We start from the raw sequence: 18,761 nt of genomic DNA, 5'->3' as shown, positions 1-18,761 counted from the left end.
GACGATACAAACATGTTAGAGATCAAGTATTTCTTGAATTGTAATCACCGAGTGTTTGGGGCTCTGAGCCAGCCTCCAGTTGTACCGGCACCAACGAACCTCACTTCTGTCACAGTTTCAAAAATGTGTCATGACCAGAGAGGTCAAATCAACCTCCACTTCATACGATTCTCAGAGAAAAGAGAAGTCAGTGCACCTCATTTCTTTTCACATTAATCATCTCCAGGCTCCTCAGATTTAGCTGGTGACCCTTTGCAGGGGTCTAAACCGTGGATTGCAATCCGCTGGACTTAATGATTAAACTAGACCTCGACTACCACAGTCGAATTCTGCGGCCATGTTATTTCATCAGTATGAGCAATCGTTTCTTCTGTATGCATCCAGAAAATGAGCAGCAGTTAAATTTGGAGAGCTTCACTTCCAGTGCTAACGCAGTTTGCTGCCATGACTCACATGTACTGCACACTAATGAGTAATCGTCATTGCTTGTCTATCACTGGTGTGTATGTACGACACAAGAATGTGCGTGCGTGATTCTGTGTAAGTCATTTTGAATTCTTGCGAAACTGGCAAAATTGGCAGCATTTAAAGGCATTTTCTAATAATAGTAACATTTCAGTCGGCCTGTCGTGCAGGAGGAGCCGTGAAGGAGAAAAGGAAAACTTTCCCCTTTCCTCTTTTCTCAGAAAACACTCCCCCTCCTCCTTCCGTGTCCTTCTTACAAATAAACACACATATATCAGTAACTGAGGACACAGTCACGACATGTAAGAACCAGGATATGTGGAAACACGACCTACTGTGGCATTGAGATTCTCTAAATGATGGTTTAAATTCCTATTGTCTCCGTTGGTGACGTCATTCGAGTAATTTCCCGACATTTTTATCTTATTGCATGTATGTCTGATGGATTTGTAATGCTCGGGCCCTAACTGATATCTCTGTCCTCTCAGGGCTACATGCGTCCTCTCAAACAGCCGGACGGCGGCTCCATAGTTGACCCTCTGCTGGTGGACGAGATGTTCTATCAGATCCCAGAGATCCTGGAGCACCACGAGCACTTCCTGGATCAGGTCTCCGGCTGCGTCAGCCAATGGCACGACAGGCAGACCATTGGACACATCCTCATCCAATCGGTAAGTGGAGACTTTGTGGTAAACTGACAGCGAGTAGGATTAGTTGCTGTAACAAGCAATAAATGTTAATATTCAAGGTCATTTAGTAGCTTCTTCTTCATCTCAGTTTTGTTCAAGAAAGACTGAGCCAACAAAAATGTTTTCATGCCATGTGCCCAATCAAGGAGCTATGTGATGATTAGCTCCCTTGTGACCTCATCAGATTCTGGATGTTGACATTGTGCTTAGGATAGTGTCTGAAGTGGATGGTAGTGGGTTGCAGCAGCTTCACACTAAAATGACATCTGGCTGCAGAGGAAAGGAGTTTCAAAGAGTTCTAAACATTTAAATACGGCTGCAACCTGATTGGCCGATAGGGATTGTGAACCCTGCTCACGGGGAAGCTTTAAAAGAAAGTTTAAATTCTCTGCAATAGCTTGTTAAATCCATTTTGCTTCCATTAATCCTTGCATTTTAGCAGTTTTGAATTGTTCTGCTACTACTGCTCCAGTTGAAGATTTATATGTGGCTTTATTGTTGTTGTACAGTCTTGTAAATTACCGCCACCTGCTGGTTTGTGCCAAGTGGTTCATGTAGCTGAACGTTAAACAGAAAAAAGCCATTGTCGTTGCAAAAAAAAAGCCATTGCTTTTTTTTAATAGTCCATAGCCATAATGTACCTAATTCTAGCAGCTCTTTAGATTCTTGAAAAAGGTTCCTGGGATTAAACGTTCTGGATATTTTGGCATCTAGAGAGAAAGAAAGAGAAAATTGTGTATGAATGAAGGGTAAGAATAGTCTTTGTCATTGGACAAAAGTTGAGCAATTTCTGCAGCAGTATGTCCCTCTTGGTAAAGATCTTGCTTTTAATACTTTAATAATCAAATATAAAGGATTCATATAAAATATAAATGTTCGTTCTTTGTTTAAAATGCTGGGGAGTCATTTTCATTTTTACTTCTAAGTCGAGCCAAAAATAACTTAAAATTGTTAAAGAAAACTTCGTAATTATCTGTGCAAAAAGGCCCAGTATCTTTCATGTGCTCATGTCTTCTTTGTATTGTAGGAATTTGTTGTGCACATGTTAGCATGGTTAGCTTCTGCCTGTAGAATGTAGCCTGACAGTGTGAGATAGTTAACCTCTGCCAGCTAGCAGTAATCCCTTTATTTCTAACTCGGCAGCCTCTGTCTTGAACACAATAGGTCCATGCTTTTTGAAAAAGGCACTGTAACTTTGAGTTAGAAGCATTAGATTCAGTCTAAACTCGATAAACTGATGATGAATGGGAATCCAGATACACATAAAATCACACTTCCTCTTCCATGCTGCAGCAAAATGTAAAAAAAAAAACAAAAAAACTTGTCCATTCATAGTGTTTAAAAGGTCCTAACTGTGTTAAAATACAATTTAATTATGGACTTTTGAAAAAAGTGTTTTTTTTAATGCCAGTAAATGCTGCGAAGGTTGACTTAACTAATTATTTGTATTATTATTAATTCATTTGCAACTCCATTTATAATTGTGTGCACGTCATTCCGCAAAATTATTTTTTAATTAGATTTTTCAGCAGACATGAACAATATTTTCCTGTGGACCCGACCTTGGCTAAATAAAAGCATGGAAATAAAAGCTGGGCATGTTGAAGAGGAAGCTGTTTTACTGAGGGATGGTCTATAGTTGGCAACACCAGTTTAATATTTTTGTTTTTCCTTGGACCGCTCGGTTCCCCCTTTTTTAAAATTTCCCATGACCCCGGGAGTGGCTCTCGCCAGTGCTCCGAAGCGTCAGTGTTAAATGTCAGGTTTTAGTCTTCGAGAATGAACGTGCACAGGACTTCTATTCAGGCCAGCGGATTTCTCTCAGACACTGAACAAACACACAGGCAGAAATTCATTATGGACGGGGCTCGGACCGACGTCAGCTTCCTCAGCGGGTCACATTGTTGTGTGACTTACACAGGCTTTGTTTTTTAAATTTATCATGGCACCTATTGGCTTTAATGTTTCACAACACACTCGCAGAATCAATTCAGGAAACCACAAACTGAATTAGAGAGTGGACGGAGCAGTTTGAACTGATACAGAATTGCAGCTGCTGATAGTTCTTGCCCTGCGTGGGTTTTAAAGATGGAAAGCAGCAGAATGCAATCTGAAATAGCTGCTAGCAAAAATGTGAGAGCAGTGGGGTCTTTCTTCCTGTTCATTTGCAGCTGCTGCAGATTCCTCGCGCCGCTCTGACTGATCCTCCCTCCCCCACTCGACGCTGTACTCACGCCCACTGCAGCTCTTAACGCTGCAGCTGAGTGTGGTTGCTTCAGGCCTCGTTGGCGCAGTAGGCAGCGCGTCAGTCTCATAATCTGAAGGTCGTGAGTTCGAGCCTCACACGGGGCAGATATTTTGTCGTCTGTTTGAGTTATGAAGCGTTTCTTAGCAGCGTTAGCGGATCCTGAGCGCTCAAGGTCCCGAATGCCACAACAAAAGGAGATGTCTTGAATTGTGTCTTACATATGGATACTTTATGTCAGAGGTGTCAAACTAAATTTGTTTATAATGTCTACACTTACAACCTTGAGTTGTCACTCGGACTAAGTTGCAGTGCCAGCTGTGATGGATTGTTTTAGTTTCATGCCGCTCGTGTCGTCAAGTCTCCTTTTCAGACCATGAGAGCATTTTAAAAGTCAGCATGTAGCCCACTTTTGGAGAAGCACTGACGTTTAACAGATGGCCTTTGTCGGGAATCAGACAATGAAGCGTCCGACGACGGAGTGCCCGGGCTTCTGTGTCTATTGTTGTCAGGTGTTTGCGCAACCATTCAGCAACATTTAGAAAGCCACTGAAGGTTCAAAGTTCGCTGTGGCGACCCGTAAAATCCTGGAACTAAGAGCGGCCCCAGTCAACTAACACCAGTGAAGAACGAACAGACTAAATACTACTAAATAAAACCATACATACAAGCATAATCAACAACAAATCTTTGTATAAAAACAATATGTGGGCATAAAGTTATATTAAGTTTCAAAAAGAGGACATGCACCATTAGGTTAAAAAATAAATCATAAAACAATCCCACACTTTGAAGATTGGACCACCATCTTATTATAGTTTAAAAGAGTCTGAATGTATTTAGATAAATCTGGTGGAGAAGGAACATTAGGGGAAAATTCCTCAGTCCTCAAAGACTGAGAAGAGACAGAACAGATTCAGAAGAGGACACAGAGGGGACGGACGGGAAGAACACGACAACAGAAGAAGAGGATCGTCTCATTTAACCGAAGGCCAGAGTGATGTTAAATAAGACGCCACCTTGTGTATTTTGTCTATCTTTGTTTGTGGCTCGGACTGTTCTCTGCCATTTGCGAGAAGGAAGCGGGTCAGGGTGACTCACCTGAGTCAGTGAGTTCACGTGCGCGTTCGAGAGAGAGGATGAAAAAAAGTGGAAACAATTATTTAATACATTTGTTGCATTTGTATTCATTAATAATGTGTTTGTTCTACAAAAAGAAAATAAAGAACCTCATCTGATTTGTTTGTGCTTCTTTTGGAAGATTTAATTGAAAAGAAGTTGATTGACAGATTATCTTGTTATATGTATATATATATATATTTATATATATATATATATACATATATACACACATAACTGAATCCATTACCACATCATCTGTCAATCGGCTATTCCTGAACTGATTCTGCTTTATTTGCTCAAACTTAAAGAAGTTGTCTCACGCTAAATGCCTTCATTTTAGCCTCAGGCTTAGAGTTTAAAGCTTAGACTGCACACAAGACTATCAACATTGTTCCGTTTGTTCTTTCTCTTCTTCAAACTTTTAAACGTTTTCTTCTTTTTCTCCAGTTCTCCAAGGAGGCTCTTGCTAACATGTACTCGGCCTACATTGACAACTTTCTCAACGCCAAAGATGCCGTGAGGATCGCCAAGGAGGCCAAGCCAGCGTTCCACAAGTTCCTGGAGGTGAGTGTTGGAAGGAGTCACGGGTCGTCTGCTTTTATTTTACGTATCTTGTTCTGTTCTGGAAACTCTTTTTCGTTCTTAAACCGATTTTACAACCCGGGACCCCTTCCTCTAGGACGCTCAGTGTTAGGTTTGTGAATTACCTCAAGATTTTTGACCACAGCTCAGCAAATCTTGCTCTAATTACGTCCAACAGGGTGAAGTGTTGACGTTTTGTGTCTAAAAGGTCAATCCCACTTTGACATCATAATGATCTGCAAAAACTAGAGACGTGACAGACATGAACGTAAACTACAACTTAAGCGGTCTCCAGTGCATTACAACCACATGAAGTAAATTTAATTTTCTTTTAGAGAGAAATGATTGATTTTTCTTACCCTGCAATTGCTGAAACTGAATATATCTACATGCCACTAAAAAATGTTTTGACGTATAGAGGCTGAAACCTCGGCAATAGCTGCCCTGAAATGGTGTTTTGCTTCTCATAACTTAATCTTACATTATTGAATTTGTGGTGCATTTGGACGATCTAAAGTGTGTTCAGGTTGTTGGCCAATATTCAATTTTATGTCATGTTGGTTTTTGGAATTATGAGGACGCAGATTCTGCCTTTGAAATGTTCTGCAAACCTTCTATTCAAAGCAGTTTAACCGGATAATTAGATGTACGTTATCAAAATGTCAAGTCCAGTTTGGTAGGCCACGCTCTGATGCTGTGGCGTGCTGCTAGAAATGAATGGGCAGGACATTCTGAAAATGGAAATGTAATCAGGAACCTCAAAAATCCTGTCGAGGCTTTCGCTGTGGAACCGCTTCGCCATCTTGTGGTGGAGACGTGAAGTGCAGCACTCACCCGATGACCGTGCTTAAACATTTCTCCTTCGATCCGACAGCAAAACATGCGTGAGAACAAGGAGAAGCAGGCTCTGGGCGACCTGATGATTAAACCTGTGCAGAGGATTCCTCGATACGAGCTGCTGGTTAAGGTGACTCATTGTGGAATTTAACAAACTAGAGTTCTTCTGTGTTTACCGGCAAGACGCGCTCTTAAAAGTAGGTGCATTGATTTGTGCAGGACTTGCTGAAGCACACTCCAGAGGATCACCCGGACTACTCGTTCCTGCTGGACGCCCAGCGTGACATCAAGCGTCTGGCGGAGAAGATCAATAAGGGACGTCGCTCTGCTGAGGAGGCGGAGAGGGAGGCCAGGGTGATCCAGGAGATTGAGGCGCACATAGAGGGAGTCGAACATGTGAGATTATTTCTGTTAAATTAAACGTAGCTTAATAACTTTCTGGCTTTGTTTTGATCGTATGTCGACTCAAAGTTTTGTCTACGGCGTGTTCACCTCTCTCTAAATGTGTGTTTGTGTCAGATCCTGAACCCCCAGAGGAAGTTCTTGAGACAGGAAATGGTCATGGAGGCGGTAAGAAATGTCCTCTGAAGTCCTCGTGGTTTATAAGTATACGGCAAGCGATTAACCTCCCAAGACCTGAGCTTTGGTTTGGATGCTATGAAGCATAAAAAAAATAAGCATCAGGTTTGAACAGGAAGTAGTTTTTGGAAAAGAAACATGTCCTCACATGTGTGTATTTCACTCAATATTATAATAAAGTCACCAATACGTAACAAAAATGAACATTGTGCAAAGACAGAATTGAAAATAATGAAATCCCAACATCCTCAGTTGAGTATTTGCTAATTAGCAGAGTTAAAGCTCCTTTACTATTGATAGAATTTGTTACAGTTGTGTGTCAGGTTAAACTAGAAAAGTTAATAAGCATAAAAAAACAAATGTTTATTTTTTATCAAAATTTGATGAGGTTTTGTACCTTGTCTGTAGAATGAATGAATGAGCCCGCTGTCATGTTTTTACACCAACTGGTATGTAGCTTTGAAGATAAAAGTTTAAATGAAGCACAGTAAGCTGCCACAAACCTAAAACATAATGTCCCCATATGAGGACACAGGGTCTCAGGAGGTTACAACCAAAAAAGTACCACAATCTATCTTTTCACATCAGTGACAAAGTTCAGCCTTTTGCTAATACTGTAGTAAAACTTTTGACCCAACGATCCTTCCGTTCTCTCTCTGTAGAAGTCAGTGGGCGGAAAGAAGGACCGTTCACTCTTCCTCTTCAGTGATCTGATCATCTGCACCACTCTCAAGAGGAAGTCTGGCTCATTAAGGCGCAGCTCCATGAGTCTGTATGTAACACACACACACACACACACACACACACACACACACACACACACACACACACACACACACACACACTGACTATTGTGATTTCTAAACCACACCGCCTCCTGGTGGTGAACAACAGACGTGCAGATAATGTTGACCTCATTTAAGTTTTACTTCTTAAGTTACACTTTCCTTTCCTTTTTTTAATTTATATAATCTCTGTCTTTTCTTTCCACAGATACTCCGCTGCGAGTGTGATTGATACTTCCAGTAAATACAAGTTCCTGTGGAAACTTCCTCTGGAGGACGTGGAAGTGGTGAAAAGTAAGACTGATCATAATCTAAAATATTCCTGAATCAGTCCTCTGTCCACTGCACCATGTCCTTAGTAGTGTAGTGTGAAGTATCGGAATTGTCCTCCTAGGAAAAAAAGGAGCTTTTTGCACACTGCAATTAATAAATAAGAACTACACATATTTTTTTTATCTTCCTGTATCCTCAGATCTGCTTCATCAGCACACCACGCAGCCTGCTCTTCAATTAGTCTGAATATTAATTATTTATTAATGCGTTGCTCTCAGTTTTAAGATTTTGAATCCTTCACTCGACATTTCAAAGTAGATCTTTATTTATTTATTTTTTTGGGTGTGGTCATCTGACTGTTTATTCCTCTCCCGGCCACAGGCTCCGCTCAGACCACAAACAAGGAGAGCATCCAGAAGACGATAGGCCGTTTAGATGAGGATCTCAGCACCCTGGGGCAGATCAGCAAACTGTCTGAGACCCTCAGCTTCCCACACCAGGTACCGTTGACCAGCATTGTTCTCTTCTTTCCTACCTCTCTTTTCTTTGTTTGTGGCTTTGCAGTTTGTCTTTAAATGAAAATGCAACTAAAGGCAATATTTGTAAGAACATTTTTTCTGTTTCCCTCAGTCCCTGGATGAGGTCATTAAGGACCTGATGGCGTCAGTGCACAGGGAGCTGTCTGACAAACAGTCCCTGGCCTTCAGTATGACCTTCCTGCCAACAAAGCTGGAGTTCACCACGGCCTCCGCCGAGAGCAGCTTCATCTTTGAGTTCTCCTCTCCCGACGCTCGCTCCGGCTTCGAACAAGCCTTCGAGGATGCCAAGAAGAAGTTAGGTCAGTGAAGAAGCTTCTTAATGAGTGTTATTTCCTGAGGGCAGAAGACTTGCTTTGAAGGATAGGGATGATATTTAATATATTTTAACATCCTAAACTGCACTTCTTTCTTCTTGTTTCTCACAAAAATGTGTTGAATTAATTATGCGTTTAATTCAGTCCCTTTTTTAGTCTTAATTTGAACCTCATTTGTCTGTTGTGTGTCTAGCCATGAATAAGGACCAGTGGGACCCGGAGTTCCTGAAGGCTATTCCCATTATGAAGACACGCAGTGGAATGCAGGTGAGGGCAACAGCAAATATCCACATAAGTATGTGTGAAGCCTTTTTAGACGTCACACCCAGACCACTGCTCCATCTTCACTCTTTTGTGTCGTTGTTTGCCTCCAGTTTTCGTGTGCGTCTCCCAGCCACAGCTGTCCCGACAGCGGCTGTGAAGTGTGGGTGTGTAACAGTGACGGATACGTCGGACAGGTCAGATAATACTTAAAGATTACTCATGAAACCATAAAGGGTTGCAGGCAGTTTGACTCATGAGACGTTGGTGTTTTCTCTCCAGGTTTGTCTGCTGAACATCAAGGATGAGCCCACAGTGGAGGCCTGCATCGCTGTCTGCTCAGCCAGGATCATATGTATCGCTGCCGTACCAGGACTGAAGGGAAGGTCAGTGTTCACTAATTTAAACCCACGTTTAAACTTATCAAAGGTCTGAGTTATTCGTGGCATCTTTAATTCAAGCTCCAGCTGTAACTCACACACCGTCCCAGGCGCTACTTAGCATTTCAAAGTGATTTAGAAACAATTTAAATATTAAATGCTTATTAGACTGGAAACAGGATCTGACTGTTTCAGAAGTCAATGCGCAGCAGTAATTTGAGATTAAGTGTTCTTCTTGGCAATGAGCTTCTTCCTGTTCATAAAAATCTAAGTCAATTCACAAACAGTAGAGTAGACTCTTTAATAGTGTGTAGGAAAGAAAAACATTTCCTTTGTGATGGTAAACGATGCTAATGACCCACCGCTTAGAATTATTAAATTTAAATTGTAAAATACACATTTGCTTTTTCTATGATGACAAATACTGCCATAAACAACTAAATAAAAGAATAAATACATAGAAAGAAAGGCAATAATAGAGAGAGAGATGCATTTAAGATTTTAAAAAATAAATTAGGCAGTTAAACGAGAATGGAAATAAACTGGCATGAGTTCATTATTTAAAACCACATACATGCAATATCAGCTTCAACGATTGCACTTACACAACTAGTCGATTACAGTTAGTCTTACACAAGACTAACTTCATCTAATGCTGCTAATACTTCCTCTTCTCGTCATGGTGCAACATTTATCGTTTATTTTTTAGATTCTAAGTATTCTTTGCTTGAACCATTCACGTTTTAATATTTGCTCATTGATTTCTGCACTGATTGTTGTCAGTTGTTGTGTCATTCTTGTGATTTGTTGGAGTGGAGCTTCTCCTCCAGTGTCGTTGTTGCTCTGCCACAGTGACAACCTTACCTTTTATCTTAAATGTCATACATTTTACAAATGAATTCACGCTTACACTTACATTTAATACTAGTTGTGGTGTTTTAAATGGCTTATAAATTATATTTCTTAATCATTTGTCACATCACATTTCTCTTCTTATTTCTGATTATGACTATCCTCCATCTTATCATTCTGTGATAAGCCAAGGTGTGTTATTAAATCATCTCTTTTTCTTCATGAACCTTCCTAAAAGGTGCACAAGGTTACGTGTGAATGGTTTGTGAAATACAAGTTGACTTTCTGAACTGCAGAAGTTCCAACGTTTGGAGTTCAAGTATCATTTCCTATAAACATGCAGTAGATCTGGCATCTGTGTCGTGCTCTGGTTAACCAATCACTGATGACCTCTCAGGGAGCGTGGGTCAGAGCCGGCCGTCGCCATCACCTCCGGAGCAGCGGGTCACGGTCAGCAGCAGCTCCACATATCTATCTCTCAAACAACTCTAGAGCTGACGGAGCAGCCTACAGGTCAGTTTGCCGCTTTAACTTTCCTGGCATGTGGTCTAATTTTCAGTTAAATGTTTGCCGGCTAAACCGTTTGAGTCGTTGCTTCCAGGACCGGGGGCCGAGCTTGTTCCATTTGACAGCGATGACACCGATGACGAAGATTCACCCAGTCCCTCTTCCACTCTGCAGAGTCAGGCCAGTCACTCCACCATATCATCCAGCTACGGCAGTGAGTGAAGAAGTCTGTCACGGATAACGCACGCTTTTACGCTGGATTTACTGTCCCCTCACGCTCTCTTTCACCTTCCCCCCTAAAGACGACGAGGGTCCGGGCTCCAAGGACATGGCCACGGAGACCACCAGCAGCGAGGAAGAGCAGGAGTTCCCCGTGGCGAGCTCCTACGGAGCTCAGGGGATGTTGGGGGTCGGCGGAGGAAGCCGGGCTAACGCAGAGAGCCCCATGGACGGGCGCGCCATGCGCCGATCCTCTCGGGGGTCTTTCACCAGGGCGAGCCTGGAGGATCTGCTCAGCATCGACCCGGAGGCCTATCAGAGCTCCGTGTGGCTGGGCACGGAGGATGGATGGTGTGTGATATTACAGCACATGTCAAAAACTACACTTTTTAATGTTTACCTTTTTGTCTGTGCTTGTGGCTTGTAGCATGCCAGTGTCCAAACTTACAATAATGCCTCTGTTCCTGTCAGCATCCATGTGTACCAGTCCTCGGACAACATCCGCAATCGCAAGAACAGCATGAAGATGCAACACTCGGCCTCCATCCTCTGCATCCTGTGAGTGTCCAGACTCTTGTATCTTTAAATCCACAAGGATTTTTATTATTATCATCACACAGTTTAAAACACAGGCATGACAGGGAATTATAATGGGTAAAAAAAGGTATAATAAGAGACTAGTAAATTAGTCAATGGTTTGATTTAAAATCTGCTTTTTCACATCTTCTTTTTTACCTTCTATAGGTATTTGGACAACAAAGTGTTTGTGTCCTTGGCAAACGGAGAGGTGATTGTGTATCAGAGAGAAGCAGGTAAGCTGAACTGTACACATACACTTTAAACTTTAATATAAAAACTGTTTTTATTTAGTTTTGTCCACTTTTTCTGTCCCTTTCACTGTTTTCTTTAATCTCCACTGACGTCTCTCTCAATCCGCAGGTAGTTTCTGGGACCCTCAGTCTTCTCAGACGTTAGTCCTGGGTTCACCCACTAATCCTGTCACTAAAATGGTTCCAGTGGGGGGGAAGCTCTGGTGTGGATCCCAGAACAGGGTCCTGATCATCAACACGACTACCCTGGCACAAGAGGTGAGTGGCCTGCGTCGGCGGCTAGAGCAGATTAATAGACGGGACCACGGAGCAGGGGCGCTGACGCTCTCTCCCTTCCCTCCAGCACTGGTTCCAGGTGGGCACAGACAGCAGCCGGTGCGTGACGTGCATGGTGGCGTACGGTCAGGGCGTGTGGCTGGCGTTGCAGGGCAGTGCTCAGGTCAAACTGTACCACGCTCAGACCTGGGAGAGCCTGACGGAGGTGGACGTGGCTCCGGCTGTGCACAAGATGCTTGCAGGTAAGCACGCACGGGGAATATGAAAGCGCACGCACGGGGTTTACAGGCACGTAATAAATACGCAGACGTACTCATTATGCTGTATATGTGCGCTTGTAAAGCTGAGAACTAATTTAAAACATATTCCTGGATGAAGCAACTGCGTTAGTTCAGTTCCAGATGTCCGAACAGCTTCATGCGCTCGTTTTCCTTTTCGATATTTCTCCGTTTTACGTCAAATTTAAACGTCTTCTCTTTTTCTGCTCAGGCGCTGATGCGATCATCCGACAGCACAAGGCTGCCTGTCTGAGGATCACAGCCCTGCTGGCCTGTAAGGATCTGCTGTGGATCGGCACCAGCGCAGGTAAGAAAAAATAAGTGCATCAACTGAATTTGCCATTTTGTTTCAAAAAAGTGCCTCGAAGGAAATCTTATTGTGAGCTGATTGTGATGCAGGAGTCGTCCTGACGCTGGCGATCCCAGCAGTGAGCTCAGGAACCGTGGCCGGGACGCTGAAATCCCCCCTGGTGCCGATGGGCTCGGCTCACGGACACACGGGCCACGTTCGGTTCCTGACATCGATCGAACTACCAGAAGGGTTTGACATGAACTTCCCTCCCACATCAACGGACTCTACAGGTTTGATTTCACGCGTGTCAGGCGGCTAAAGCTTTATATATGTTTGCACCACAGAAATATAAGACAAGTACTTTCAATCTGAACTCCAACCCCTCGTTTCTGTCTTCTAGGTAACCAGTCCCAGAGCAGCAGCACAGTTGAAGGAAGCCTCCAAAGGCACGACTCGGCGCGCCGCAGAGCTTCCGCCCACATCCCTCCAAAAACCAACCACCTCGTCATTTCCGGCGGCGATGGCTACGAGGACTTCAGGCTGACCAGTAGCAGTGAGACGGTTGGACGGGACGACAGCACCAACCACCTTTTGCTTTGGAGGGTCTGAGGCTCGCCCCAAAACCCGTCTAGAAACTGAGACCGGCGCATAAGATCCCCCCTAACCCCGCCGGACTCCTCACTTTTTCGGTGTCGTCGTTTCGGTTTTCTGCTCGGTCCACCGGTCTCTATGTGCATAAAGTGGCTGTCGGCTCCCTCCTCGGACCTACTGCTGAGTACGACCCTGTTTTCCTGTGTCAGCGTTTCTGATGCCGTGCTTGTCTGTGGGTGTGTATTTCATTTGCCGTCATCTGCGGTTTAAAAAAAATAAATTAATAATTACTAAAAGTCTTTAAACACAAGTCTTGACTGAAAAAAAAAGAAGACAGCGAAGGGGAAAATTCAACTTCGAGGCGTGTCTTCAGACTGCTGTGGACTTTTCTGCGAGAGTGTCGTTGCACAGGAAAATGGAAGAGGACGTTTAAAGTGAACCTTAAGCATGTGCTTGTCCTTTGAAACTCTTGAGTTGTTTGGACACTTTACTCCATTGTCGCTTCATCTTCAGAAGAAAAAAAAAAGAAAAAGGATGATCGGAGGTATATATCTTGACAAAACGTATGAATATTTATGAGCGGCAACTATGAGAAACCTACCAACAGATTGTAGTTTGAGGTGTTTTGTGAATGACGGGTGTTTTTCGGCTAGAGTCCACGGTTATTGGAGTAATTTATCAGACAGATAAGTGTTATATTCCGCCTTAAACCAGATCTGAGATCAGATCTTTCCGGCTCCAGTAGGGATGAAATCATATCAATCCCCCAATCGCTGATCATAGGTGTGAGACCGCTGACGTCACCTTTCATCCTACTGAAGTGGCATCATGTAATGTTAAGTGCAATATGTGGCAAGGGTATCTAACAAGACAGTAAATATAATCCCGTACATGAATGCACGGCCATCACTCGCTCAGTTAGAAGACATTTGTGAAAAACGTGAAGCGGCGTCCCCACTCCTGGTAGAGGGAAAGGAAAAAAAAGTGCATTGGAGACATTCCTCCTCAACGCAACTATGCCAAAGCCTTGTGTGTGTTCATGTTTTGACGTTTCTTTTGCCATGAATGATTTATTTTTTTTTTTCTCTAAACGTTTCGTCACGAGGGACAGGGATACTCTTTAAAGATGACGCTTAGGCTGCGGTAGCACATAAAGATAGTAATGTACAGTATTTATGGTTTTGATTTTAGCGCCTTCTTTTACAGCACTTAATTTATAGAAGATGTAGCTTTCACTTTTTCTTTTCCTTTTTTTCTCGAAGTGAAGAACGAGGAGGACAGAATAGGCTTGAATAGATGATGAACGGGCGTAAGGGCGTACGGGCACTAGAGGTGCAAGGACGCGCTTCACTCGGTACGACGCACAGGGCAGCTGGGTGACTCTTTCATGTGGAGGGACAAGATCAGAGAGGGAATAAAAAGGAAGTCGCTGCACGATGTCCCAGACTGCAAACAGACCCAAATGTCAAATCAATCCCACGACTCTAAGCTCACGGACTGACGGAGAACACGTTCACGTGCCAAATGCTACAATCTGATAATATTTGATCCTTTTTTTCTCCCAGCTTTTATTTTAGAGAAAACACAGCACTGTGAGGTATCGTTACTTCCCTGACTGCACAAACCTATTGCCATAGTTGTTGTTGTTGTTGTTGGAGAACAGGATTCATGTAGCTTGCGAGACAAGGGAGCGCACAAGATGTATGTCAGGAGGGTAAACGCTGAGCAACTGCACGTGCCTTCAGAAGGCTAAACGTTAAGCCATTTTCCTCATAAAGTCAGCTGGTAGCTACGGCAGATGTCTGTGGAAGTGAAGGTTCACCTGTCCTTGCACACACACACACACAAACACACACAAGTTAGCCTCAGGCTTTGGGGTTAAGCAGCGATTGTCTCTGATCCCTCCGAGCCTAGAAAACCTCATTGCACCTTAGCAGCCATCTGGGCACTTCACCTCAGCTTTCCCCACTTCCAAATGCTATCCACATCTCCCAGTGCGAGAGAGGGGGCTAACCGTTAAGAGGATTAGCCTGCCACCGCGATAGCCGCTAACTAGCGAGCGAGCATCCGTAAGTGGGAAAGTGTGTGCACCTTCATTAAGTGCTCAGCTATTCATATATATATAGAAATAAGTTGCTTCTTTGTGGTTTTCTTCCCAAGTACACTCTCCTTTAGTGTCCTGCAACATTAAAGTAGCAGTGTGTCTTTTTCATTATTTTTGCATGATTCACAACATGTGTCCTCCGTGCAAAGAGCTGCCAAGATACCCTTAACAAAAATAAATTGCTGTATGTTTATGCTGGCTGTACAGGAACAGATGCAGAGTCAGTGCGTTAGTGCTCCAGATCTGGCGGCCCTCGACGGTGAGTCCTCTGTTCGCCATGTGTTTTCATGCTCTGGTGTAAAACATGATTACTTGGTGTCCTTTGCCAAAACAAAAAAAAATAGAAAAGAAGAAGAAGTTCAGCCGCTTAGTTCAAGGATGCGAGTGTAGTTGGAGTCGGTTGCTTTGAATTCAACTCGTTCAGAATGTTAGATTTTCTTTTGCCTTAATGTTTTTTTTTTCTTCTCACTAGTCGTGCAGGTAGTTGAAGAATTACCTTTTCAGCAGGGCCAGTTCACGTTAGTTTTGAACCCACTAAAACTGAACTATTACACTTAAATATGGCCTGAAAGTGATTAAAAGACTGAAGCATGCTGTAATCATTCTTTTTTATTTTTTGCCATCATATTCAAACTCATCCTTTCATCACTGTAACCCCCGGCAACCCGTACGTAACCTCCTCATGCCCGTACGTGATCTAGGTCTTTATTGTTGTAAATATTGGTACATATTGCCTTTTTTGTCTGTAAATAGTGCACCCACGGTCCTCAATTGTTGATATGAATCTAATGGCATATTTTTATATATTTGTGTAAGGTTTGTTCGTATTCCCCCCCCCCCTCCCCTTTGGCATGCGCCGTCGGTCACGTTTAAATTATAACCGTCGTAGAAGGCAACGTGGCCTCTGTTGTCCCCCCCCCCCCCACCTCCGTGCGACTGACGAGACTTACCTGTGTTAGCTGTGTTAGCTGCAGGGCGTGGTGTTTGCCTTGTTACGGACGTCCACGGGAAAGAAGAAGAAGACAAAACAAAATAACATGGCGTTTGTTTTTCTTTTTTTTTTGTTGTTTTTTTTTTTGCGTTGCGTTGCGGCCTCGTCATAACTCTGTTTTTAGTCTCTGACTCCGGTTAGCATCTTGCAGTTGTCATGGTTACAGTCTATGAGAGTAACTTCATGTATGTAGCTGTTCTTGTTTTGTCACTGTGGGTTCCTCTTTGTAATTAAAACAGTTCACTGGTGCCAGTTTGTGCTTGTGTTCTCTTGAAGCTATTTCTTTACAGGAGTCAGACGCCAGTAACGGTGAATGAGTGCTTACCCAAGTGCTCTCTGCAATTTTATGGCTGGCAACATTTCTACTTTTACTTCCACCCCACTGTTTTTTTTTGTTTGTTTTGTTTTTGACAGCTTTAACTTTTAAGATAACATTTTAATATTTTAATATATAACAACCTTCGGACTGATTGTACAAATATTTGTCTGAAGACGCAGACTCTTTGTCTCATGTCTGAGTCAGAGTTTTCCCTCTAAATGTCTCATGTTTCACCTTAAATAAATGTTCCAATGAGCCAATTTCAATGAAAGATTAGAGAAGAAAACTGAAGTCAAATATCTGTATTAGAGCGTGTTTTTCTTCTTTTCTCTTCTATTAATGACCTTAGGACCTCTCACATTCAACTGAAGTCCTTGAATAAAAACTATCCATAAAATAGTTTAAAGTAGCTTCTGCAGCTGCCTCAATAATAGAAGTGAGTTACACACTGATGATAATCTATTGATGCTATGACAAAGTGACCATGCTACACTCTCACACTTTAAATGCCTAGATCCTTACACTCACCTGGGGTTTTTACTCAACCTTTTCTTCTGAATTCTTCTTTCGTCTGATGCTGATAGCTACAATGGGAGTGGAAAGAATAAATACATAAGCTTTAGATAACTTTGTGCTTCACAGGACTTACCGAAGGCGTTCAGAAGAGGAACCAAATGAATATAAATAGTATTTAATCAATCTGAGACTTCATTTCTATTACGAAACGTACCTGCTGCTTCAGAAAGCTAATGCTAAGCTACACATCCGGCTTCCACTGAAACGTCAGCTCCAGGTTACAGTTTTTGTGACCTTTAGAGAATCTTCCCCTTCTCCTAAAGACTTTCTCCTAAAAGTAAAGCAATATGCCCCCGCAAGCACATTTATAATATTTAGAAGTCCTTTTCAGAACGTCTCCAGAACATTTCCTCGAGGTCTCTTAACTTTCAGAAAACCAAACCTCAGGAGTGACTAAGGCAGAAATGACGAAGAAAAGAAAATCCCAAATATGTTCTAGGTTTTTATGTTATGCTGTGGGGTCTACAAATTATTCCTTCAGTGAAGGGTTGTTCTTTTTTCTTCTTTTGCAGAATCCATTTTATGTGTGTATCCTGTAAACTGTTCATGAATAATGTTTTGAATGCAGGGCTCGTTGTGGAGTATTTTCTCAATGGGCTCCTGCTCATTTTTTATTTTGAATTTCTCGTCCACCGCTGCTTTTCCTCCTACTTTGTTTAATGAAAACCACTAAACCCAAACAATGCCTTGGCCAGAACACAAAGTGCTCTCTGTGGATTTTACCATCTTGCCTCTACGTGACCCTATTATCCATTTTTCTTTAACCCACTGACCTACAATGAAGTGTATTGTGATATGATAGGGTATCGTGTGTACAGAGTATAAGTGAATGCGAGCCATTCAGGGGAAACACAAATGTCACCCGTGAATACAGACAAGCACAAGTTTTGTCCCACATCCACACACAGTATTCAGATGCACTGAACAGTGAAGATCTGTGTGGCGACTGAAAGAGGCAGCAAAGGCATCAGCACAGAGAGTCATCTGTGTCTGACCAGAATGACTGAATGATATAGTGACTCATTGACTGACTGGTTGGTCCAGCGGGTGGAAGAATATGGAAATCTCCCTTCACTGATTCAGATTTCACGATAATGTAATGTAAGTAAGTCTGGTTAAAGGCAAGCCTCTTTTTTTTTTTTTTTGCCAAACATGGTATGTACTCCTCGGCCAGTTGTTCCGTTCTAAAGGCCTTCTCTGAAGGTCAGTGACCATAAAAATGTCCCTGTCCATATACAGTGAATTCTGATAAAATTAGATATAGTTTTCCGTTTCTTGACTTTGATCAAATAGTGTATTTCCCTCATTTCACAACATTAAAACTCCTGAAGTAAGTAACATTGATCATCTTATGACAATGCAATGTTCTGCTGGGAAACTTTTGTACCTGGGATTCATTTACGTGGATGCTAGTTAGACATGTAGCACCCACCTGGACTAGACCAGACACCCTCTCCCTATAGTAAGGAGACTTTTTGATGGCAGCAAGAGTTTAGGACCAACTCAAAAAACATGAAAATAATATATAAAAAAACGGCACAAGGCGTTGACCTGACCTCCAAATTCACTAGATCCAAAACTGGCCAAGTATCTGTAGGATGCACTGGAACAAGCCTGATCCACAGTGGGCCCCTCCCCTCAACCCGTGGGACCCAAAGACCCCCCACTGACAACATCCTGTTTCCAGACACCACAGGACACCCTCAGAAGGCCCATGTCCATTCTCTGATGAGATACAACTGTTTCTGAGGCACAAGGGAGGCCTACACAATAGTAGGAAGGTGGTTATAATGTTATGCCTGATCAGTTTATTAGATGTTTTTGCTCATATTTATTATTTTGCTCATGTTCACTA

The 18,761-nt window shown here is 42.7% G+C and overlaps 1 protein-coding gene and 1 non-coding gene across 2 annotated transcripts in view; both read left to right on the top strand.

Annotated features, from left to right (window-relative positions):
* Positions 1–16,259, top strand: part of LOC125013057 (rho guanine nucleotide exchange factor 17-like) — a 66,631-nt gene extending 50,372 nt beyond the window's left edge. The window contains 22 exon segments of the mRNA XM_047593348.1: positions 954–1,136; positions 4,969–5,085; positions 5,978–6,070; positions 6,160–6,336; positions 6,460–6,510; positions 7,182–7,291; positions 7,513–7,598; positions 7,959–8,077; positions 8,208–8,415; positions 8,624–8,697; positions 8,805–8,888; positions 8,974–9,077; positions 10,321–10,436; positions 10,525–10,644; positions 10,733–11,000; positions 11,121–11,207; positions 11,394–11,461; positions 11,589–11,737; positions 11,823–11,997; positions 12,245–12,340; positions 12,433–12,615; positions 12,726–16,259. Coding sequence (XP_047449304.1) covers positions 954–1,136; positions 4,969–5,085; positions 5,978–6,070; positions 6,160–6,336; positions 6,460–6,510; positions 7,182–7,291; positions 7,513–7,598; positions 7,959–8,077; positions 8,208–8,415; positions 8,624–8,697; positions 8,805–8,888; positions 8,974–9,077; positions 10,321–10,436; positions 10,525–10,644; positions 10,733–11,000; positions 11,121–11,207; positions 11,394–11,461; positions 11,589–11,737; positions 11,823–11,997; positions 12,245–12,340; positions 12,433–12,615; positions 12,726–12,934 — 2,877 coding nt within the window. The 3' untranslated portion in view covers positions 12,935–16,259.
* Positions 3,434–3,506, top strand: trnam-cau. Its single transcript has one exon. It is a non-coding gene; the product is annotated as a tRNA-Met (tRNA).
* Positions 16,260–18,761: the final 2,502 nt, after the last annotated feature.

Source organism: Mugil cephalus, chromosome 9 (assembly GCF_022458985.1).
Source record: "Mugil cephalus isolate CIBA_MC_2020 chromosome 9, CIBA_Mcephalus_1.1, whole genome shotgun sequence".
NCBI lineage: Eukaryota > Metazoa > Chordata > Actinopteri > Mugiliformes > Mugilidae > Mugil > Mugil cephalus.
This window is presented reverse-complemented; position numbering and strand designations above follow the sequence as displayed.